General features: G+C 42.6%; 1 protein-coding gene across 2 annotated transcripts in view; it reads left to right on the top strand.

Annotated features, from left to right (window-relative positions):
* LOC112572255 (protein Wnt-16-like) overlaps positions 1-26,178 on the top strand; it is a 59,947-nt gene that overhangs the window by 21,389 nt on the left and 12,380 nt on the right. Inside the window, exons 2-3 of one of the 2 annotated variants that reach the window (XM_025251837.1) lie at positions 2,878-3,110; positions 9,037-9,308. In XM_025251837.1, the coding sequence (XP_025107622.1) occupies positions 2,878-3,110; positions 9,037-9,308 (505 nt within the window). Of the gene's footprint in view, positions 1-2,877; positions 3,111-9,036; positions 9,321-26,178 lie in introns of both variants that reach the window. The other variant, XM_025251836.1, reaches the window with a different exon arrangement.

Below are 26,178 nucleotides of genomic sequence, written 5' to 3'. Positions count from 1 at the left end.
CTTCACGACTTGATGACGTCACATGAAGCACGCACCACCCGACAAAAAGAAACTATCTGTCGCACCATCGCCACCATGACTGATAAACCTTTATCATACATATACAAACAACATGTTACAAACCTTGTCAATAGATAGCGATAACATTATAATGATAGGGATAAACTATTATATTATATAGAGCAATAACATGATAAAGACTGATAAAACTTGTTATACATGCGTTTGTCATGACAAAGGCAGTGAAACCTTGATATACAAATACCGAAATAATTGAAGGAAATCTGATAAACCTTTTAATACATACAAAAACAAGGACAAGAAACCACACACACATACACACACATGCCAATAAGATAATAGAGAGAGATACATTTTCAAATCATGTTCATATTTATTTTCTAAAGAAAAATGCAACAAGCATTTTGACGACTGTTAGCATGAAAAAAACTATATCTATACACGTGTGGTCTCTATGATTATTGCTTACTTCAGGTGTGATTCTCACTTAGTTTTATCTCGTTGTTCACATCATCACATCATCTGCCGCCATCAGCGCTCATTGGTCCTTAGTGATCATCGGTCGACTGGAAACGATTTTAACATCAGCGATTGAAGTCAACATATATTAAAATTCGAGACTAATGAAACTAATGAGACTAGTGAAATTATTATGGTCTTTAATTCGCGTAACATTTTTTTTTAATCGCAAACCGTTATTTTGACTTGCAGTCGTGTCCCGACAGTCCTGCCTCACCGCCCTCTCACTGTCATTGCTCATAGAAAGTCGCAGAAAACACAACTTGTCCACATTGTCTTGTTGTTGTAATAGTTTGTCTTGGAGTAAACAAATTTATGTTAAATATATCAAGCTATGTTAAATATATAAAGCTCAACAGGCTGACGTCCTCACCTGCGAGTAACTGATTTAACTGCTCATTTATTACTCAACCTTTGACTGTGGAATAGGAAGAAAACATTTGCAATAAAATCAGTGTTGCGTGTCGGAGAAAACTTTACTTAGAAAGAAAGGAAAACATACTTTAGTTCAAGAGCGCGAACATAGTTTACTTGACTGAGAAAAAACATACTGCCTGCTGTTGGACATATCTATATGTACATCTACTTTGCTGGTATGTAGTTTGAACCCTTGTCGGTTTAAATTGCAAAAGACTGAAAAAATACCTTCTCTAGTTTCATCTACTAAACACTCAGTGAACGAATAAATACACTTCAGTGTTGAAGTAGTCGTATTGTGCGTGTGGACTTATTTTGTAGAGAGCTGACTAAACTCAGGAAACTAAATCTCAATACACGAGGTATATACAACAGTTTATGTATTTGTTATTAATATATTTATTATGAGTACCGCACGTTTGCCTTTGTTTCTTATCGACGATGTACGAAATCTGAGATGTATGTCGGTGATAACATCGTCTCCATACAACGACACCTCATGTAGGTAGAGTTGGTGGTCAATGGCGGCAAAGGCTTTCCTTCTTTTGTCAGACATTCTTTTCCGAACTCTTGGATATGTTATGTACACAGCGTTTACAACCTTGTTATATATGTAGATCATATATATATATATTATGCATATAGGTTTATACATACACCATTACGATGATAAAGATACCTATATATTCATGCCGTGACTTGTTTGCGCTGACTGAAGCAAAACTACAACACAATACAATATAGCATAATACAACACAATACAACACAACACAATACAATACAACACATCACAAGACAATACAACACAATACAGTACAATACAACGCAATACAATACAACATAATAAATACAACATAATACAATACATACAACACAATACAATATAACACAACACAATACAACTTCATTGATTTGACAACCTTATTTGCTGTCTTGAAGTTCGTAAAGCTTTATTATTTTTTAAACTTGTCCACACACACAAATGTCAATGCAGTTCTGGCAGTAAGATATCATTTTACTCTCATAGTGTTTTTTAAATTAATAACGGGTTTTCTCCTTCATCCTTCTCCTCCAAACATCGGTTATGGGCAGAAACCTATCGAAATTATTGTCATCTCTGTGTGTGATAATTGTTGAAAATCAAGTAAATGACAAATTATATCCGTTTTTTACCAGACTTTTTTTGTTAAAGAACAGCAATATAAAGTGACCTTTTTCAGTAAAAACTTTCTGTAAGCGAAGTGTAATGCTTCCAGTGTTGTCACGTGATCTGTGTCTACACCTGTATTTACTGCATCAGTCCAAAAACTGAAATACAATGAGCATCAGACAATAATGATCAACAGTACAATTTCATGGGGGTGGCAGTTACTTCAGACTTTAGTGCCTCAACACTAAATAAACAAATAAACAAACAATACAAGGAAAACAAACAAAATTACGAAGTAACATAAAAAAAAATCATTCAACATCCTACTGCTAACTTTAAAAGACTGCTTGTTTCGACCGGCATGTAGCTGTCTTCATCAAGTCTCTCCTCCGGTACCTGCATAGTCCTGCATAAACACGCACGCACGCAGGCATCCACACACACACACACACTTCATGTACGATAAACCTACAAGATTCAAGATTCTTTACCCTTTCGCCCTTTTAAGCCATTGAGATATTATAAATATATACATGATGATCTAGTTAACCAAGCAAACCATAATGTAAACTGTATATGATATGTAATGTTTACACAAGACAGGTTTGTGTCTACGCACGTGAACTCACCCACACACCCACACACACACACACTCACCTGCACATACACAATCACATAGACAGACCAATGCACATACTCCTACGGTAGTTACAGCTGATGGCAGGAAGAGAAAAGACTGCTTTGCTGATGGTCATTTTGCTGATGGACAGGTACCTGGGAGTGGCCTCCCTTGCAGGATCAGCTCCGGAGACGGTGTGTAGCGAGGTTCCGGGCCTGGTGCTCGCGCAGCAGGAAGTGTGTCAGAAGAACCCCGAGTCTCTCTTCTGCATCAGCGAGGGGGCGCGGCGGGGCATCCTCGAGTGTCAGCAGCAGTTCAAGTATGAACGGTGGAACTGCACCACCAGCACCAACCAGAAAGTCTTCGGACCCGTTCTGAAAAAAGGTAGGACAGTGTCTGACGTCACGTCCTTGGCCTCTGCGCATGCGTCTCGGCCTTTGATGGTTTGTTTAGTGATGAAAGTTTCGGTCAATCTGTCTGTCTGTCTGTCTGTCTGTCTGGTTTTAGTTCTGATGGTGACAAACTTGTATTTTATTTTCAGCAAATAAAATTAATTACCACTACAATTCTAATTTTTGGGTAATTTCTTCTTGCACCATGGGTCTTTCTTCGTCTTTCTCTTCCATCAGTTTTCCTGAGTTTCTTTCAAGTCCCAAGCACTATTTTCTCCTGTACACGTGTTAATGTAAATATATCTTTGTTTATTTCAGTTAAATGTCTCTCTGTAAATGAAGTTATCAACTAACACCCTTTCGCCTCCGACACCTCTGTCCTAAGATATCAAACAGCTTCTGGCGACCGTTGGCACCTTAGACAGCCTCGTCCTTAGTGTCGTCATATTCTCCTTGGTCTGTTGTCACAATGTACCCGAGATTTCCCGAAAGCATCCCCCATAATTTTGCCAAATGTTTTCTTGCCTATCCACACAAGGAGAGGGTTAGTGTGTTTGTGTGCAGCTGGCGACATGTTTGTGAGTTGTGTGTGTGTAAGAGTGGTTCATTCTTACCTCAGCCTGTGAAGAGCATCAGCAGGGGAGGTAGCATGCAGACACTGGGGTAGAGGGAGGGAGGCAGTGGAGTGGTGCGTGACGGTGCGTCTGGCGGGTGCGGGTAGACGGGGTAAAAAAAAAACTGGTCTAAATATAGAAACATCCCCCAGAAGTGAACACACGTCAGAGAAAGGCCCACGACCGCCTCTTCCCTTGATGCTCGGTGCAGAAACAGGGAACAGGGGGCCTCACTCTCTCTTGTCCTTCTAACGCACACGTTTTGAAAACTTACAACCTTCATGTCTTCACTCCTCAAATAAATGTTTCCCAAGTGATTCAGAAGGAAAGTGACTTCGTGAACCTAAAAAAAAAACAACCGGAAAAGTACATAAAAGTATTTACATCTTGTAACCATTCCTAAAGGACTTAAACATACCGTGAATGTATGGAGCCAAGGAAGATTTACTACAAGGTCCAGCCACACCCGAGGGCTTGGGGCAGAGCAGAACCCTTGAAGGATGTGAGCTGAAACAAGTTGAAGGGATCCATCGGGCAAGGCGGCAGGTCGTCAAGAGGAGGCGGGAGAGGTGTACATGGAGAAGGAAGGGTTTCATGCAAAGACATGATGCAAGTCGAGTTTGAATCCCACGGAATCCTGGCTTTTTTTCTGCCAGGGAACGGGAACAGACGATAGGAGCAGGGCGGGAAGGCAGGGACCATGGCTTATCTTCATCTTTCTCTCAGGCCAGAAAAGTAGACTACTACACCATATCTCTCAAGCACGCGTGCTTCAAATGAAAGATATAATCGCGAGTCCCAAACCTTTACAAAAATTCTTTATTCTTTTCTTCTTTCTTTCTGGTCGTCTTTTTTACTTTATTTTCATTCGTTATTTGTCTCTTTTTATTCATTCAGTCATCAAATTAAAGACAAATTAAAATATTTTTCTGCACGATTAAGTTTAGCGTAGTATAATATTTTAAGATACTAATACCTATTATTTGAGCCTCTGGTTGTAGCTGTTTACAGGTTGTTGGTTGTTATATTATTATTATTATTATTATTATTATTATTTATTATTATTATTATTATTATTATTATTATTATTATTATTATTATTATTATTATTATTCCAGCATCACCAGTATTACGAAAAACCTCGTCAACCTTGTTGTATCACCGTATGTCTCCTCTGACTTTACGTCTTTGTTCTGAATATCACCCAGGATACCTGCCCACCCCTAATGGCCGGACACACACACACAGACGGCACTCACAGCCGTTAGAAATACAAACCTTTTAATAATTTTGTGCTCACAGGCGTGGCCGAGATGAATATTAACATAAAGTTGCTGCAGCAGACTCTCTGCTGGCCGCTAGGGGATTCGAACCTGACGGCTTGCAAGCCATAGCTCCTTGCGATTAGCGGGAACCGAGTCATTACATGGAGAATGGAGAGCAATGGTTGATCGTAAAAATGATCATCACCATCGTGAGAGCATCATTAGTGAGAGACGACTTCGTCTGATTCCATGGGCGCGAGCGTTAAACGGGTTTCAGCATCAGTTTAATGGAGATTCATTTCTCTATGATACAGGCGATCAAAGGATCACCTTTTGTTCCGAAACCGGTTTGGGTTTAACGACTCACTTTCTTATGTAAGGGCTTATGTTGTTTTGATGCTGCATTAAGCCCGGGCACAACCGGGTGGATTTTACGACCCTCGCCAGCGTCTGGATGTAAAATCAGGGTGTGGACATGAAGACATCAAGCTGCTTTGAGAGTCTGGTTGCTCGAGACATTACTTGGCGTTAGGCGAGGGCGCCGTTCGATGCTGGAGATTGAATTTATACCTTTGCATCCCCTCCCTACACACACACATAAGTATGGACGAGTGCACACACACACACATACACAACGAGGTGAAGTTTTAGTGTCTCCCATCATATGTATATAACCAGCTCCACACTGTATCTTGAAAGACGATACTTTCAACGACAGCAGTAAATGTTGACGATGTTATCGGCGATGGTGACGACATTCAGGGTTATCGAGATTATTCGCTGTACCGGAAAACATGAACACAATCGTAGTTTCTAAAATCACCTGATACCTGGGAAATTGGAAGGGAGGTAAGATGAAGACATTTTTTTGCGTCCGTAGCCGCTGAGATTCTGGGGGAAATAAAGTTTGTTGTTCTACCTTCTCGTCATCCGGGTCTCGGCTTATTTCAAAGCGAAACTCTCGGGTGGCGAGTGAACATAGCGGAGGGTGGGGTTGGGGAGACCCAGAATGTTTCCTCCACTATCCTCCTCGGTGCTCGTCTTCGCAGCACGTTTATCCGAGAGTAAAACTCTTTGCCTTTTTGCCCACGAACCACGGAGCAAGCAAAGGAGACTGGCAGTCACAAGCACAGTTTCTATACTCTCTGTGGTCACAAGCCTGTGTGAGAGTTGACCCCTGACTTGACCCCTGTCACTCACAATAACGTTCGAGACTGTCCTCGCTAGGTCCTAAGGGTCACACCCCGTGAACCTCGCGCCCATGGGTGTGGAGTGAGGACACGATACACAGTTTTCCAGATATTCTATGTACAGTATTATTGTGCATTGTATTAATTTTTTATGTAGTTTGTTCTAAATTCACCTATCCACCCTGACGACTATGAAAATTTTGTTCCTTTAGCAGGTCAACAACCTCAGTTCTGAAAGCTTCCAATACTTGTAACTGGATCTGACAGCCTTTTGTACTTTATGAATGGGAAACGTTTTATATACATATCGTACATGCTAATACACGCACGCACACACACACACCCGCATGTACATCCTCACATCCATACAGAGCTCTCTCCTCACCTGCGCTGTTGCCGCCAGGCCAGAGGTCACCAAAGTTTGTGCACCTGGTGAACGCCATCCCCGCCTGCAGCTGAAGGCGTCAGGAAGTCCAGCACGTGACTGTCACAAGAGTAGTTCCCTCCTCCCGTCATCCCCGCCCTTTTGAGATGTTGGTTTGGGTTGTCTGAGGTGGGTCAGCCCTCCCCCCTACACCTCCCCTCTGTGTTGTCCACCAAGAGCCTTACGTGATTGACGGAAGATACGAACTGGATGGACGTAGTGTATGGAACCCTGGTGATGACGTAGCGCATGAATACAAATGTTACCCGAGGTCTGCATTCGTGTGTTGTTATTATTGTGTCTTCATTCATTTATTGTTATTGTTGTATGTCTTCATTCGTGCATTGTTGTTATAGTTTCCGCTTCTGTAACGAGTAAAGTTTGGAGAAGTGGGTGGATGGATTGCTGATCGGCAACTTAGTCCCAGGACCTTCGCCTGATACACTGTGTTGTCCAAACAGTGAACGGACCTTGTCACGAGACTGTCTTCAAGATTTTCTGCACTCTTAAAGCTCAACACCAAAGACATTCTTAGCCTGCGAAAGAAGAAAGATGAAAAAAAAAAGATGAAACAAATGTCTTGCCATGTTAAACTGGGTAGCAGACATATGACACAGTATCTCAGAACATTCATCTTTCTCAGCCCCTGTCTTGGCACAGATCTGAGATAGTTTCTGAAAAAAAAAAGAAGTAGCACCTCGAAGATAAAAATAATATTCAGAAAAAATAACTACGACTTCTTTTTTTATTACGGCCTCTGGAGAGTGATAGTTCTATTTTTGCTCATCGAATTACTTTTTTAAAAATATTTTCTGCGGTTTGTGGCTGTAAGTCGCGATTTAAATGCACATTCAATTCTGTCAATGGGTTTACCACTTCTCATAACATCAAGTACGCCTGGCAGACGAGGGCTGCGATGCAAGAGGTGGTGAGGTATGACGAGTAAGGTGTGGGTCAGCGGGAGGCAGTCTCTGCTAGCCTCGTGATGAGGTCATGATGAAATGGTCCTCCCTCCCTCAGCTTCTAACAGTTTGTCTTTGACACAACTCCATCGTTAGTTTGACGAGAGGTTTGTCTTTGGGTCAGATAACAACAACTGATGTGAGGATCGTTTGGATGATCAGTATTTTATTGTGGCGACGATCTTCGTCTCAAGAAAAGAAGCCGCCATTGCCACTGGCAAGAATCCCAAGAGTCTGTTGTGAGGGGAAAGGAGTATGTCTGGTGTTTTTCTTGACATGTTTGTCTCAGCCAAGGCATTCATCCAACTGCTTGATGCAAGGTTGCAGCGGCAGTTGTTGAAGAAGTTGTCGAAAGTGTTGTGGAACTGAAGCCATCACTCATCGCCAGCAAGCCCACCTCTCAGTTCTCGCCATGGGAGGAGATACAAACTCTCAGGCCATGTGGTCTCTTGTAGCAACTTCTCCGTCAACACGCAAATCCGACTCGTTGTCTTCTCCAGGCTCAACCCTCCACATTCCTTCACCTGTTCAGGTGTTGTGGAGCTTGCTTGACACCACACGAGACTGGCGAGGGGGCGAGATACTTGGGTTGTGTATCCTGTGATGTGTCTTACCCCCGAGGTTTGTGTAGCCAGTAGAATTACGAAAGCGATTCTGATGGAAAGGAAAATAGACGGGGAATATTTTTCTTAGTCCTGAGAAAACACTTCTTGCCATAAGCGTGTCGGGTATCGGGGCTGTGGGCGTGTGGTGTATGACAAGTTATTTTTGTACCCATGGAAGGGAGGAGTAAAGAAGATGAAAAGTTACACAGACTCACGGATGTGTGTGTGAAAATTCGTTCACTCACGCATGAAGGCGTAACCATGTAGTTGTGCGCGCGCATACACACCCATTCACCTATACTCCCCTCCCACCCACACACACAAACTCAAATTTGTTTTTGTTCCTCCTTCCTCCCTTTCTCCCCCACACCCTCCCTATTTTTTCTATCTTTCACTAAAAAGCGACGCGATGTGCTGTTTAGAAAAGCAGAGGAAGTTGTGGTTCTGTTTCGTGTTCATCAATCCGCAGCCTTCTTCACTTTCTCCTCGTCTGTCTCTCCTTCTTGTTATTGTCTGGCCTTCTCTCATTTCCCGTCTCGTCCCCACCTTCATCTGCAGAGGAAGTTCAGCAGCACCAACTGCGCCTGAGGAAGGGAAACATACTTTTTTTTTTCCTTTTGACAAAGAAAAATATTTTCTTGTGACAGGCGGGATACGAACAGAGAACCTCCAGAATATTTCCGTGATCTTTAAAACAGTTTTAAGTTTTAGAAACATGTGCAACTAGCTATTAAAACTAAGAAATTAATTCACAGGTTCCTCTGGTTATCTTGTCCATTAATGAGTGAAGTGTTTTAGCTAATTATGACTGACAAGAGAGCATACTGTGGTGATGATCGTGCTCCATCTTGCGTGCAGGCACGAAGGAGACAGCCTTCATCTACGCCATCCTCAGTGCCGGAGTAGTTCATTCTGTGACGCAAGCGTGCTCTGCCGGAAACCTGACTGACTGCTCGTGCGACATGTCGCGATACGGCGAGGCTGACGTGGAGGGCTGGAAGTGGGGCGGCTGCAGCGACAACGTGCAGTACGGACTGTGGTTCGCCAAAAACTTCGTCGACGCCCCCGAGACCATCCGCCACCAGGACAGCCGCAACATCCGCAACCTTATGAACTTGCACAACAACGAGGTGGGCAGGAGGGTAAGTGGGCTTTTCTCCCTCCCCACCCACCGCCCCTCCAGCCAGCCATCACCCTTGCCCCCACATCATCAGTTTATCCAACGTCCAACCAACATCTAACCCTCGATCATCCAGATGTCCTACCACCAGCCCCCCGCCTAACCCGCTATCATTGACCATCTTCCACCCGTTATCCAGTCATCTACCATCCATTCATTGTTCAATATTTTGCCAACCAACCAACCAACCGTATAAACCATCCATTTTCCATCTATCCATTGCTCATTCATCTCCTGTTAGCCTCTCCATCTGACCATTTTATAATACTTTTTAAATTTGCAGTTCCTCTCGGGTGACCTTAGGTGTTTTTTTTAAATCTCATTGTATTCCCACAGTAATGGGTAGTAGTGAGAATACCTTTGTGTGCTTACACGTCGGCGTGTGCTTTCTCTGTGTGTGTGTGTGTGTCCGGACGCGAGAGGGAGACAGAAAGCACATGTTCTACACTTGTAATTATTTTCATCTTCTCTCTCACTCATTCTATTAAATCCTATTAATTTGTTACAATAATTATAATAATGACCATAAAATAACACATTTAAATAAAATAATTATAATAATTATAATGAAGATAAGTCAAGCGTATGTCCTTTTATTCGTGTTTGTACAAGAAGGCGGATTGTCTTTCTGACAGATAAAAAAAAGAAAATTCCTCGTGACATGTTTAGGTTCCACAACAGGTGTAAAAGGTGCAAAGTGTATCAGTATGTAAGATAAGTTTGTCAGTCACTCAGCTAGTCAGTGACTCTCACGTCTACAAACGTAGTAGACCCAGTCTTACACCTATATGACCATACAACTGATGATATCATACATGCTGGCGTGCATATGTACCGGAATATAAATTATATCAATATATCTACATGCGTGATACACCTGGAGGCACACCCAGTCTTCTTTCACATTCGAAAGAGCAATCTTCAAAAAAGCGTGTTTGTTTTTTCGATAGAAATCTTCTGTAAGCTCTATTCGTGTTGATGGACTTATTCTGCGCGTAGAAAAGGTTCTTGTGATAGCAAGGGCGCCACATCAAACCCACTTCAGGGGCAAAAAATCTCGTCTGAAACGAAGCCATTCATAAAGACGGACAGCTGATGCCACACGTTGGGGCAAAGGACTTCCAGAAGAAGTCTCTAGTTGTGAAGTCCTTCTGCTGCCATGTCTTGAGCTTTGCCACCTGGACTTCTGTGTCTTCCACACAACCTTGCCAGCAAGACTGCCTGATACCATCATGTCAGTCAATCATGGTTATCATTTTGACAGGTTCAAGCCCTATACGCCAAGGGTAAGATGGACAATCTGAACCAGACTGATAAACCATGAGAAGGGCAAGACGGAAACGAAGTTAACAAACCATGAGGAAGATGAATAATCTGAACCATATTGTTAAACCTTGAGAAGCGTAAAATGGACAATCTGAACCAGATTAATAAAATATGAGTAGGGAAAGATAGACAGTCCAAAACAAATAAACCATGGGATATATAAGACCGGCAAACAAAAATGTAGAAATCTATAGACTGGAGTTACTGAAGCTAATCTCTTCTCGTTGTGCTTTCCCATGAGAAATAAAGGTCTTAGAAGTGACTTAAAGACTCATGTCTACGAGGGTCCTGCAGGAGTCGACCAGAGAAGGTTTCATCAGGTAGTCGCACACCTGCAGACCTCCATCGCCAAGTGAAGATGCAAGCTGTCGTCCCTTCCTCTCCTGACGGGGTTGCTATGATAAGCCCATGCTTCAATTCACGAGTTGTTGTATCACTGCCTCCTGCTGTTCCTCAAAGCACTAGCAGAATATTTCCATTCTTAGTTCTACCCGTGTGTTCTCGACATTTTTAAAATATTGGCATTTTGAAACATGTTTCTACCAATGTGGCCTACATGCAAGTGCAAGATGAATCCTTTCAGTTGGAAACAAGACAAATATCAACAGAGTAAGATAGAGGTATGGTATGATGCGATTACTCCACACTCATTATCTATCATCGATTATCGGTCATCATCATAGTAGTCTTCCTGATCATCATCACTAGTTGCATGTGATGTTCCGGAGAAATCATGAACACCAGGGGAAGGTCATTTGAACGAAGATGAAAAAAACGAACGTCACATGACAGTTCGTCACACGCTTCTTTCAAAGTAGGGACTCGATGAAACGCGGCAAGAAAAAAACATTGCGAAGGAATTCCTCCCTTTATCCCAATCCTCCTTCCTTTCATCCCCTTACTCCGCTCTCGCCCTCCGATCCTACATTTTAACTCATTGGTTGTGATGGTGGGTGGCTGTCGGGTCAAACGGAAATGGGTGTGGACGTCTGCCTACCGTTTGTGTTCTCAAGAGATGAAGGAACATCTACGAAACAAAATTGCTCCAAATTAAAATAAATCTCCCTCTTATCACTACATCTCCATTTTTCCCTGCAAACATAAACGAGACCCGAAATTGAAATTTTCTTAAACGTTTGGGGTGGGGGTTTTTTCGTTCTTTTCTCCCTCCCTCCTTTTTTTAAAATCCGTATTTCTTTAAAGCAAATTTCTGTTCTGTCAACAAGTGATCAAGATGATAAGGCAATAAGAGGCAGACGCTCAGTGAGTCGCTAATAGCTCCTCTCGCAGCCCATTGTTGCAGCGTTTAACTCTTTGTCATGGAAAACTGACTTCTCAGTCTGCACACAGCTGTGGAAGTGAGGCAAAGTGGATGCAATGAAGCGTGTGAAGAAGGAACCCTTATCATGGCCACAATATTGCCGGCAAGGTCTGATGGCGACCCCGGGCTCTGGTCCCCCGGCCCCGGCGCTGCGCATAATGTGGTGACCCCCTCTATCACCGCACAGGTGGCTGGAGCTGCCGTCCACGCTTGAGTGATTCGCGGGATTAAGACCTTGCTTTTTTTTTTTTTTTTTTTGAGTGGTTGTGGGGGTGGGGAGGAAGGGGGAGGCAATAAAGTGTATGAGACGGTTCATGCATAATTGAGATTGCTATAAAAGCTCTCGGTGTAATGAATAATGAACAACCAGTTCGCTAGGATGGTGGTAATGTTACCGGGATAAAAAGATGGAGGTGGAAAGAAGAAAAAAAAAAGAAAAAAAGCGAGTGATAGAAAGGGATGAGTGGGAGAAGGATGAAAAAGAAGAAATTAGCGAAGAATGACCACTAAGGTCACAAAAATAGGATTTTATTCACAACACTGAAATCTTCATTATCCTTTTATTCATACAAACCTTCTTCTATTTTCTCTGCTTTCCTACTTGCAGTTGTAGTTCTGGCACCTTACTGTAAAAATAAAATAACTAGTATTTATGTAGTACAAACCAAATCTTTCCACAATGAGCAGAGCTTTCAGATTTGTTTACTCTGAATTAAAATGTATAGTTTTGTAACAAAGTATAGCTGTCAGGCTTACACAGATATAAACACACTTTCTGTCATTTATAATTTTTACTATAAATAATATTATAACTACAAAATGTCTGCCAAACAAAAGTCCACGTTTCTTTTGTGGAGAAGAGGTATGTAGCCATTTCTTCTGCCTAGTATGCTTATTCCCCGAGCCTCCCGAAATATCTTAGAACAGAAAAAATAAACATCAAAATAAACCCACTTAGGGGAAACATAAACACTCCACATATAAGTATGGCAGTAATCGAAAAGAATATTTCTGCCAGCATCAGTGAGAAGCGGACACACGGGTACAGGATCTCTCTCTCTCTCCTCCCAGTCCCACCCCACCCACACACAAGCATCCCCAAACTCGTTTTCATTTACAAGTAGTAAAAAGTAGTCTCCTGCACATCAAGCCTCCAAAACATAAAGCACATCACTCTCTTTATTTATTACACTTAGAAGATTTTTGCCCGTTTGTTTTTCTTTTGCTTTCGACTTCCGGTTTCAAAAGATTCTTTATGTACATGACCGGTAACTGCCGGTAGACTTCTGGTTGCTGGCCTTATCTCGTTTTGATCTCATGTAAATGTTGCATAGGTGCACTCAGACATTCGTTGTTAGAATATGATGCTTACTTGCCTGCAATGGCCAGGGTGTAGCATCAATACTGTTCAAACCATATTCAGTATTGCTTCAATCAGACTCGAACTGCTCAAAATCCGTCTCCTCTTATTTCTGCCTCCCCTTTCCCCTCCCCTTTCCTGTTTACAGAATAATACAGGATGGAAGCAATGTCTAGTCCGCTCTTTACAACCACTTACTAGCGCATCCTCAAAGTTAATTTGTCTTGCAGATGCCAGATGACATATTGGAGTGTTATGTGTGCGAGCAATTATGTGAAAATTTATGTACACACACTGACACACACACTGACACTCACACACACACACACACACACACACACACACACACACACACACACACACACACACACACACACACACACACACACACACTCACACACACACACACACACACACACACACACACACACACACACACACACACACACACACACACACACCACACACTGACACACACACTGACACTGACACACACACTGACCACACACACACACACAGGCATGCATTTCGTGCATGTGCGCGAGCTTAAACAATTTACAAAATGGTCAAACATTGTGCCCGGTACTTGTTCTGTACACATTTTTCTGTGAAACTAATTTTCTTCTCTTCTTTCTTGCATAATTTTTCTTTTCATCTTCTGCCACTCATCCTCTCTCTTTCCCCCATTCTTTCTCTGTAATCCCCCGTTTCATTGTCCTTCCGCCCTTCTCGTACTCCAAGATTTAACCGTCGTTTCCTAAGCATCTGTAGTTTTTTGTTGTTTGTTTGTTTGTTTGTTTGTTTGTTGTTTGTTTGTTTGTTTGTTTTAAAGTTGCTCTCCAACCACTGTCTCTATTTCGCAGATATTTTTCTATATTCAGACATTTATTCCTTCCTAAAGCGCTCTTTCCTTTCACCTTGTCGATGTTTCTCCTCTTTTATTTATTGTCTTTTTCTACTTGTAACCACGCCCACGCCTGTCCTCGTCTAATTACGCAGCGCGCGAGATTCGCGTGCATCCAGACGCTAATTTCAGCATCAATGACTCCTCGGAGGGCGACTTGGGCATCAGGGGGTCGAATCCCCATTGACGGCCTCCTCCTCCTCCTCCTCAACTCGCCACTTGTGGTGTGGGTCGCCGGCGCGTCTCCAGGGACTTGCCTCGGAGGGCTAGCCGAGACCGTTGTTGCTCGACAAGTCATCGTCTTGGTTTCACTAGCTTCTGGAATATTCTAATCTGCTCTCGCCGCCTGCGTCTGTCCTCTCCAGTCAGGCATGAAAACATTTTATGATCGCGATATTCCTCGTCTGCAACGTTCAAAAGAAATAAAAAGAACCCGCAGTTTTGTTCCCTGGGAAATCATGCAGCTTTTTAACGATGCATTTTTATATAAAAACGTTTGACAAGAGCTTTCTATTTTCATTTTATTATGGTCCCCTCAATTAGTGAGGGAAAAAGCTTTTAAAAAAGTCAAAGTTTGGTCAAAAAAAAAAAAAAAAAAAGTTCAGGTTTCCGACTGGTTTCGAGGCAGACCAGAGGGATAATGGCGGTAGCGGCGATTTCAAACAGAATGGGTGGAGGGTTGCATGAGATTGTGAATAGAAAATGGTGAATTAATTGCTCCCGCACAGAGTACTAATCTGCCATCGTTTACGTTCCCTGCTGTAAACAGTTGCCTCCCTTTGAACCTGGCCTTTCAAGTCCCAAGATGGAGCAGTGACGCCTGATTATTTGCAAAGTTTATGTCGCTCCTGTAAGGGTTTGTTTAAGACATCAAAATTAACCGAGAGTTTTGTCAAGCACCATCTCATTTTCCTTTTTTTTTTCTTTTTTTTTTTTTTTACACACAGTTGGATTTAAATGTTCCTTGCTTTGTGGTTACCGCTCTGTTTGCACTAAAAGCAATAGTATGCCTTCGTTTCTTTACAAATGTTATTTCTCTTTTTTAAATTTCTTTCCATCCTGGTGGGTTTCCTCTCTCTTTCTATCTCTTTTGCCCGCTCGGGCCGATAAACACACACACACACAGAAAGAAAGAGAGAGAGAGAGAATTTTGATTTCTCTACTAATTGCATGCAAGTCACCATTGTCTTGGACCTGAAAATTCAATGAGGTCTGAGACAGATGATGGTAGTGATACACTCCTCCCAGTCTAGGTTCCGCTTATACGACACTCCCTTTGCCTGTCAGTCACACTTGTTGACTAAAGGTGTTTCAGACTAACAAAACTTCTGTAATTGTCATTGTCATTGTCATTGTCATTGTCATTGTCTGTGCTAGTTCAAGCTGCAGAATACTGTCAACTAGCATTTGTAATGATACCATTCGAGTAAGTTAAGAAACGAAACTCCTTCAATGGACAGAAGACTATAGGTAATGCTGGATACACGTGTCATACACGGCGCTGGACAAAACGTATTGTGTAAGTAATAAACGGATATGAGGACGAAGTTGACTTCTTCTCAGGCAATATTCTTCGAAGAGATATCTAGATCTCCGAAGCACACGTTGGTGTCAAGTTGTTTACCACTTCGGCAATGAATTGTGTTCTTGTAAACGTGCACACAATCCACCCGACCTCCCTGCCCATGTAGTCCCCCTCCCCATAGCCATGGCTAAGAAGCCATTGACTAACCTCTCTCTCTCTGTATTCATACCCAGAAGCACAGAGACTTTGGTCACCTGTACATCGACTCCCTGAGTGACCCAGCCAGTCCCCTGCATCCTTGCAACCCCGGCTCCCGTCCCCCACCCCGCCTTAACGGGTCGTAAAACCCAGGCAGTCAGGGCCGATCACCCCGACGAGATTCGATCAAGCGCTTGATAAGCGGGCGACATCAAAGGGGAGACTACTCTCACGCCTCTAGGACATGGCAGGTGCACCCAGCGGGGTCCCCGCCGCCCTTGATAGCCTCCCCATTACACGCAATCAGACGTGGCGCTGCAGCCGTCAGTAACAGTTCCCGTGATGCAAGGGGAGCGGGGACGGGGGAGGTAGCGGGTGATTAGGAAAAAATTATAAGAAAATGGTTTGGTCTGCTCGGAAATAAACACCTACACCAAAACCCTAATCCTAACCCAAACCATCACCCAAACCAACCCAAACCCGATACCTATCTTAATCAGGGAGGTCGAACCAAAGTTCAAAGACATGAAATACAAAGTCTCCACAACAACAAATGTCTTGCAAAGAAACGAGTCTGTAACGACTGCTCTGAAAACGACTCACTTCGCCCACTGTTCGACGAAACCATTCGCCAGTTGATTTATTTCAAGAACTGCATTTTTATTGGACATTACAACAGGACACAATAAAGTCTGTGTGCATGCGCGTCGCAGAAGTCAGAGAGAGAGAAAAAAAAAAAAGGCGCGCGGACAAGATCAAAGAGGGAGGCGAGAGGCGCCGTTGGTCTTTTCAGTTAAGGGGGAGATAAAATTGGCGATGGTGGCGCTCGCTCGCTCGGGGAGTGGAGAGCACCGACTCGGTGACTCATCAAATGATTGAAACATATCATGATTTCTTCTACTCTTCCTGAACCTCCGTAGCATCAAGCTATTGTCTGCATACCGGAAATAGTGCCCAGGTATTCACGTTTTCTTTCGTCTTTTTTTTAAATAAAAAAATCCCATTCCTATTTGGGGAACGAAATTGTAGTCAGATTTCTGAGTATCGGTCATTCGCTTTGTATTAGATTTTTGTCCTGGAGTATATTCAGACTAAATCCGTGCTAGACCAATATCAAGAAGTATCTAAGAAGTGCTGATTTTTTTTCTCCTCAACTGGTAGTTTCAATCTTGAGAAATTAATGACTGATTCATAGAACCATCACTCTCTCTACTCCCGCTGCAGCAGTTCCTAGCTTACTGACCTAACACGGGTGATCCACCCTGAGTCAGGAGGCCATTAGATATTCTGAGACCTGCAACTGAACTTTGACTAATTCCCATCTTTGTAGCCAGGACCACTCCACACCCTGCAGATGAATACCGCGTGTGAGCCCCTTGCCAATACGACATCCGGATACGCCCTATGGCAGGGAGGAGTCAGGGTGTTATGAAGGAGAGTCCTCGCCGATGGTATCAACATTATCGTTGTCATCATCTTATTCATTCACTTTTCACCCGATCCTTCGTTATCGCTTGCTGTTCCTCATAGAGCGCCACTGTTTGTAGTCGCCTTGTGGAGTTTAAAGAACTTGCTGCTTACTTTTTAAGTTTTATTGTTCGCTTTAAAAAAAAAGTTGTTTACTTCATAAAATAACTGTTTACTTTCTGGTCCACTTTGACTTTGTGTAGGGGTAGGTGGATGGGCAGGAAATTTTAGGATAAATGAAAGTAGCCTGATCTTAACTGCTTTTTAATACTGTCTTTTTATTCTCTTTCTTTTTCCCTTTTTTCTCTCTATTTCGTTTTCCACATTTGCTTCTTTCATTTTTTTCTTTCTTTCACGCTTCCTTCGATTCCTGTGTTCCTTCCTTTCTTTCGTTACCTCAAAAGAAGCTCGAGATGAGGACTCATCGTCTTCTTGTGCTTTGGCACTGTCCTTGTCATCATTATCGTATCCTAGGGTAGATGATGCATTCATTTGCCTCTCAAAACTCAAAATGGTGAACTCATACATACTCGAAGAAGCAGCATCAAGCACGACTGAGAAAGCGAAAAAAAGATCGTGCAGCGACCTGTCTGTCTTTCTGTATCTATGTTCGTGGGTGGCGCATCACTTTTTTGTATTATTTTTTTTTCGTTTTAGCTTTTAATAGCTCTTAGTCTTAGTTCCCGTGTGTCTGTTGTGTCTATGCTGGTGTTCGTGCTGTGCTGTGACTCTGGGTGAGACACTGGAGGAGTAAGGTGAAGTAAACATCAAAAGACCGATGAATATGAGGGCCACTTACACTGAGGACACTTGAGACACTTATCTGACAGAGAGCAAAGGGCGAAGGACACATTATGTAGCTTTGGTACTCAACTCTCAGAACATCAAAAGTGATCTCGCTTTTCCCCTGTTACAATTTGTATTATGATGTTTGAGAATATTTCAACAAGCATCTTTAGAAGTAGCCCTAATCTAGACGCTTGACGCCACACGTGAGGAAAGATCAATCCAGCAGAAAATAAACGCATATCTTTTTTATTTCTTTTTAATAAATCGAATGATGGCTGGATGGAAGAGATAAAACTTTCATTTTTATTATTTCTCACGATGTTGTGTCTGAGAAACTGCCTTCTGCGATTTAAGATGATGCTTTTACGAAAGATGGTTGACATTTATCTTAATGCAGGTGGAAGAGGACCTCAATGAGTTATCGTCTGAATGGTTATAGACACTTGATGGGTTCCATCCCCATCCCATCCCCAGCATTTTTGTCTTCTTGGACCTCAGAAACTTAAACACTATTCAAGTGGGTTTTTAAAATTTAATTTTGACAACACAAGTTTTAAATCCTGTTTTACTAGTTTTTCAATTAGTCTGCGTTCTGTCACAAGAATGTCAGCTGCCACGTGACATAGTATAACCAGCTAGAAAGCATCTCTCTAGTTAAAGGGAAAATGGACAATATAAAAGAAAAAGCATGATGTTAAAAATGTGTTGTGGCCTCCCTAAAAGAAGTACAAAAAACCGAACAGTAAGGAGGATTTCCAGGGTGAGCTTTAAAGGACAGACATCAGATGACAGAAGTTTCAGACGGCAAAGAGAACGTGATGGTTCATTAGCATCTGCATAAAATTTTGTATAGGAACGATGTGAAAGCTACACAGACAGATAAGAATCCTGTGATGATGAAAAGGGTCAAGAATTTTGAGATAACACTCAAAGCCATAGCCTACACCCGAGCGGACCAGGACGCGATACAGATAAGTAAGACCGTGCGGTCCTCTGCCAGCTGATATGGCGACTGTTAACGGCTTTGTCTGACAGGTGAGGCGTAGAGATTTCATATAAGAAAGGATAGTTTGCGGTCAGCGATGACCCCAAGAAATTGTTATCATCTGGACAGCTTGTAGGGAAGGGAAATAACTTACTTATCTGTGATTTTTTGTACGCAAGGGAGACAACGTAAGACGTGTATATCGCCGCGGTCTCCGAATTGCACTCTGACCTCGTCAAGGCGAGGTAACTCTCCACGACAGTAAGAGATTGAGAAAACTTAATATTTCCGCGCTGAAGCGAGTTTTACTTGTGGTTAAATGATATTAAACTACATTGATACCTCCGATAATCTTTTATTCAAAATTTCTTCAGACCAGAATTACTATTTTCCTACTTCGCTCATCGGTACCCCATAAGGTCAATATGTAAAGATTGTCATAGCGGATACAATTAAGTGGAATCGTAGGAAATCGAAATTATAATATACATAAATGACCTCAGTAAACCACATTCACATGCAGGTAATTTTTGAACAGCGCATTTTTGTATTGGGCGCCAAGATTATTATTCACCCTATAAGGGCCCCTTCTTCGAAACAACCAATCAAATGCATGAAAATGTAAATACAAAAATAAAAGAATGAAGAAGAGTCTTAATATTGAATAGAGAACACAGTAAGGTTTCTTGAAAAGAAATGAATTTTTAGGTAATGTGCTACATAATGCATAATGTTGCATTTTAATGCAACTCATGACGTAGCGTTGTCTTGGTGACGTCAAGAGTGTACTCTAGTGCTTAACTCCGATTGGTCAAAACTGTGAGGCCTTGCATGGGATGAATTTCCCTCATTGTTTCCAATATTTTTGCAGTGTAGCCTGAACAGGTGTCACGGTATTTGGCGGCAAGAAGCCTGGTCAGGAGGGAGGGAGGAAAAAAGGAGAAAAGCTGTGAACAGCTACTCATACTCCTTCCGGCTTTTGTGTCAAGCCAGGCCTGTGTCTACTCGCAGGTCTAATGCAAGCTGACGACACCTCATGCTGCTGAATGGTGGTGTCACCTGTGGCACAGCCGCCTGTCCCACACAGGGAGATTTCACATCGTTTGAATAATTCATGCCATGGGGGTTTGCAAGAGTTTGTAACCGCCATTGTGCCAGCCTGCTCATAAACCTTTCAGCTGTAAAGGCATTTTGTCATAGGACACTAAGCTGCAAGGCACAACAACTTCGTTTATTGTCCACATAAGCTTTTTTTATACTTCGGGGTGGAATGGGATCGAAAACCATGAGAGAGAAAATGATGGGCCTTTTAAATCTACGAGGGCGGCCGCGAGGGGGCGTGGCGGCTTGAAGGTACTGCGGGAGGTGAAATCAAATGAGTTTAAAAAAAAAAAAAGATCAAAAATAGAAAGAATAATACATCGATTCTATTTGACGGTGCAGAAATTCTCCGATATTTTTCTACACTTGATGTCGCTATATGAACTGATTGGAATCCAGACTGTGAACAAATGAAAAAAATGTACAAGGAAGGAAGGAAGGTCTGGACAAATAGCTAAAAAAGTTATTTACATGAGATGTCCATAGTCCATAGGTAGAATGCACAGTCTAAAGTTATGTGGTGACAGTCCAGGGTAAGGTGGCATTATCCCAGGTTAGATGGTCAATAGTTCAATGCCAGAGGCTTGTCTTGGTCCTGGGGACAGGAACGGAGCAAGTGCAGCAGTCAGACCAAGAGTAGTGGTATCTAGAAGGATTTCTAGGAGTGAAGAGATATTTTTTTATAGTTTAAAGGAAGGAAGGGGTGGCAGAAACCCAGGAAGAAGCTGTGACAGAGGACAGTCAAGGGGAATGGTTAGCCTTCTACACAAGAAGAGAGAGGTAAGCTGATCACCTTGTTGTGTCGGGACATCAAAGGACGCGCGGGGGAGGTTTGCACCTGGGGAAGTTTATGAATGAGATAGCGAGCAGACTTACAACAGTCAAGTCTGGACTGAGCCCAAGGGCAGACAAGCGTGTTAAGGGTGGTCAGACACGATGGGGTGGATAACTCTGATCATGGCTCAGTCTGTAGCAAGCCAGCAGACTTGTTTGAGTGGAGACTTGTTTATCAAGTGTCATGTTCAGACTCAAAATTTCGATTCGACGAAGCAAGAGGAATAATAATCTGGACTGTCTGGGTGGATGATTCAGTCCCGAAAATAGTTTTTCTTTTCTTTCTAACCATCAGAGCGAGTTAGCAGCTAGATTAATTTTATGTATCTAATTAATTATAAAATCGCTAAATTAGTTATCATCAATATTGACTACAATATATGTAAGTAGGTGTTTCCAAATGAAAATAATATATAATATCGTAATTATGGATTCAACCTATGAACATATCCTGGAATGAAAATTAAAATAATAAAATAGACAACGAAGTTTAAAGCACTGACATCACCGGGCAGTAATGAGTAATGGATAATGATCAGCGTTACCACAGTCCTTATCACACCTGGTCGCAGGCGGTCGCGAGAGGCTTTCACAAGTAACAGGTGAAAGTGGTGCAGCCTCATTAATTGCAAAGTGTGAAAGTGCCATCTGTCGAGTTCACTTTTGCTTCCTCGCTGCCAGGAATCACGTGACCCCCAAGTTCATTCAAAACACATCAAAACCAGTCTTCAAACTGTCTGTCCTGCCCCTCGCCTTGACTGTATCTATACTTTGAAGTTGTGTGGTGTGTTTGTGTGTATTTGTTGTTGTTTTGTCTATATGTTCATATTATGTTCATTTGAGTATTATGTTTGGTATGTTTTGCTTTCGTAAGGCGCAGAAGGAAACAATATAAGAAAGGAAGGGAAAGTAACTGTCGATAAGACTATGGATGTTTTGCATTCCTTATTCTACTTTTTTAATTTATTATTTATTTTTTTTTTTTTTAGCTGTTCTCTCTCTCTCCTTTGCTTCTCTCTTCGACATCAAGCTCCACGACAAGTCAAACGAGGCAAACACGAGTTCCACAACTGCCATTGCCGGCTCTCCCTGTATGACAGGCAGCTCCCCCTTTGTACTGAGTTTGATTTATATTCAGAAGAAAATGAAACAGGTCCCGTCCCCTTTTGAGCTGGGGAAAATGGGATTCCATATTTCCTTTTCCTTCTACTCCTACCGCTGAGAAATTAGCATATGGGATCAGATAAGGGAAATTATATATTCTGGTTAATATGCTTTCTTGATCAGAAGTGAACCAGTCGCATGGATACTTGCTTATCTCGCCGCATTTTTCTGACATACCATAGGAATGTATCCAGGTTTCCCTCATGCTAAGAACATTTTTTTTCTACTTAAAAGAAATGCCTGTATATTTTGTATACAAGGACTGGCCAGTAACACAATGGTAACAAGTCTGTTTGTTCCCTCTAGGAGAACGGATAGTAGTGGGTTCAGATCCCATCTCACGGGCTGATACACACTTTTTCCATGGGTGTGACATTTGTTCACAAAACTGTCACAGGAAGGCTCGTGCCGGGTGCTCCTGTTTGTAACCCTGTCCTTTTTACCCTTGAGTGTGAACTCACCATAAGGTCGAAGCACTTTCCCGGTAACTTAACCTATCATTCGTACCAGCTCGCGATTTCTCGGCATCATTCGAGACCCGTGCACCTGTCTCTTGTGTGAAAAGGTTCACATTCAATTACGGGTGGCAGTGAGCTTTCTCGCTTGGGTGCCCAACGTCAACTGCGGTTAGGGACACGCTGGCGGGGTGCGAGCAGGCTGTGATCGGGGTACCCGCTGTCTCTATTCACCCGGAGACAAGAGTAAGACATGGAGACACCACGTGGTTATTGGAGTGCAGTAGGCATGCGCAGCGTCGCCGCGTGCGTGTGTGTGTGCTCGATGACATTAATGCTGATCTGAGTGCTGCCGCCCCTCTAACCCCAACCCTCCGACTCCTCCCCTCCCGCCCACACTTACTAGTCAGCCCATTACGGTGGATGGTAGAGTGGGAGGGAATCTGAAGCTACAAAAGCTGCTGGGCTGCAGGCCTGGTGCCTCATAAAGTGTCTCGCTGGGAGTTCTCCATGATGGATGTGTCCCTCGGCAAGGCGACCCGACTCAGTCTCCCAACCTCGCCGCCAACTGCCCCCGCCAACCAGCGGAGGATAGGGGTCAATAACTCTGCTGACGGATGCCTTGTTACCAAGCAAGAGTTGACAGTCCCACCAGACGGAGCTCGTATACCCGCCCTTGATGAACTTACAACGGGTGGCGCGTGTCTTCTCGTCGGTGAGCGGCGCGCTGGACCTCGTGAACGTTCGGTCTCCTACAAATGCAGGTGCGAAGCTGTGATGTTCCACTCCAGCTTTACAAACATGTACAGGGCTGGCACTCCTGGCACCCAGACTCTGCCAAATGAAGACATCATACCAGTATGATACGGGTGGGTGGTAGAGTGGGAGGGACTTTGGTATGATATCGCGGGCAGAGCCAGCCCTCACCTTTCTCCAGTTGCCGGTTATCTCGTCTAACCATTATCTTCTCGATAAGTGTCATGGAGAATCTGGTCATTGAAGGACGGTTTTCTCATCGAGAACAATGTTTTTCGTCAAATGAATCATCTTTTACATCATTGAGATAATGTAGAGAAGTTCAATGATTTAGACCTGACTGACTGCTTATGTTGCTTTATTCCATCAACGATTATTTCTCATATATATATTTTGAAATTGTTTGATGGGCAAATATAATCTTGTTGCTATGGATCGTGACTATTCAATCTGTCGTGATACCGGAGAGTCAGAAGTATATTTTAGTTTTTGTTTCCCCGGCCTATGCTATTGTTGAGAGAAATTATTGAATATTATTGAGAGAAATTCATATCCATTAAGTTTCGTAGATAGTCGTCTAATTCTAGATTGTGATGTTTGGCCTTCAAGACACTAAAATCTTGTCCAACGTATCGTTATTTGTTTTTAAAGTATTTCAAGTTCGTATAGATTATTCTTGAGTAGGACTTATCTCCTTACATACCTGTCAATCCACTTACCTCCTGAAATGGGCCGATGGCCTAATCAAGAAAGTTCGTTTGTTCGTTCTTTCATTCGTTTGTCCGCTCATTCTCCCTCTCTCTCTCTCTCTCATAGACATCGCCTCAGCCTGCAGTTAGGGACAACACAGAAGACCACGAAAGTCCTGAATGATTGATTGAGGGTGGATTAACACTACCGAAGGAAAGTAGTTCTCGAACTAAGGCAGTTAACAGTCGCTTGGCACGAATTTTTATGTTGATCAGACCACCCTCCACCCAGCCACTGTACGCCTTTTTTATTCCTTCTTCGCCCACACGAGCAACGATCCCCTAAACTTACATTATTATTAATTGTACTTGAACATTATATATATATGTTTATGGTAGTAAGTGATAAAAGTAGATTAACTAACGGAAACTATCGAGGGTGTACTTTCATGACATCACATATATAGTAGACTACTCGCTATCCTTCCTTCTTCCATAGTACATCAACCGCTTGGCACTTTAATGCCGGTCTGTCTTCCATCTCTAGACCAATCAGACCCGGTCACCCCTGGCTGGTCCGTCCACTGAAGAACATCAGACAGGGCAGACGACTTGCTCATTAGCTGGCGAGTAGCCGGACCTGGACATCCTTCCTGTCAAGCTATCAACAGTTTTATAGTCAAGACTGACCCAGAAAATATGACATTCTCGAACCTTCTCTCAGACCCTGGCACTACATGAACTAATTGAAGGCATGAAGAGAAGACCTCGGTGAACTTGAAGGACTAGGAACGGGAATTCATTTTCGAACGACTGTGTAAAACGTACAAGCTACTATTTTCTCAATATTTTGCACTGATTTTATACCAATCTTTAGAAGAAAAAAAAAAATGATGCACCCCACTATTGAACACAGTTATGACAGCCTAACCCTCCTACAAGTCACAGTTTGTGTGCAAAATTTTGCTTCAGGGAAAAAAAACCCAACTGAATCTTGTCGGGTGGGTCAGCGAACACCTTGCTACAGAAGGTACACACGATTCATCTTTATGCGTCTAGTTCTGTAGAAGCTTCTGGAAGCCCTTCCAATAGTTTATCTTCTGGCGCACGTTTCGTGATCCCAGCAACGTGTACCGGAAGCTTGCGCGAAAATGTTGCGCAAAGCGAATTTTTTTTCCCCGCATCTTGCTCTTACAGAACGATTCTATCGTCTCTTACCGCGGTCACGTGATGGCGTCGACCAGGTGTTTCATTCCTTTCCCTTCTCCAGAATATTCTTGTGCCCCCGCCCTTCACACACACACACACAAACTTTTTTCTTTTTATTTTTTATATCGTTAATCTTGATTGCCGGAGTGTTCTCTGTGTCCCGCACGAGAAATTGTTTTTCCTACAACAAATATGTCTGAGGATGCTTAAATAAATAATGTGGGGCGCTTTAACTCATTTCAAAATCTTTTGACGACCTAGAAAAAATAGCATAGAATTAATTTGTTCAGCTTTAATTAGTGTAGCTCGTGTTCAGCTGAAGTGAAGCTGCGGCAGTGGTGTGGCAATGGTGGAGTTAATGTGACAGATGTTGCTTTCATTCGTGTGAGGAGGTACGATTTTTATGTTTCTACATATTTGTCTTTCTGTTTCTTTATTTCATTTTTGTTTCTTTCTTTGTTCTTGTGATTCTTTAAATATATATAGCTCTCTAGCAATTGCCTGCATTATCTTTGGTTAGGGATAGAATTTGGATTTGGATGAGTGTGAGGGTTAAGGATAAGTTTGAATTAGGCCTAGGGATACATTGAGATAGGGTTAATGTTCAGGACTGGGTCACATCTCTGCTTAGGGCGTGTGTTCATAAAAAAGGTATATATATATAACTATATTTAAATATATATAGAAACACAGACAAGTTTCCTTGAACGTTGTTTACTTTCTTGCTGATTAGACAG

Source organism: Pomacea canaliculata, linkage group LG9 (assembly GCF_003073045.1).
Source record: "Pomacea canaliculata isolate SZHN2017 linkage group LG9, ASM307304v1, whole genome shotgun sequence".
Taxonomy (NCBI): domain Eukaryota; kingdom Metazoa; phylum Mollusca; class Gastropoda; order Architaenioglossa; family Ampullariidae; genus Pomacea; species Pomacea canaliculata.
This window is presented reverse-complemented; position numbering and strand designations above follow the sequence as displayed.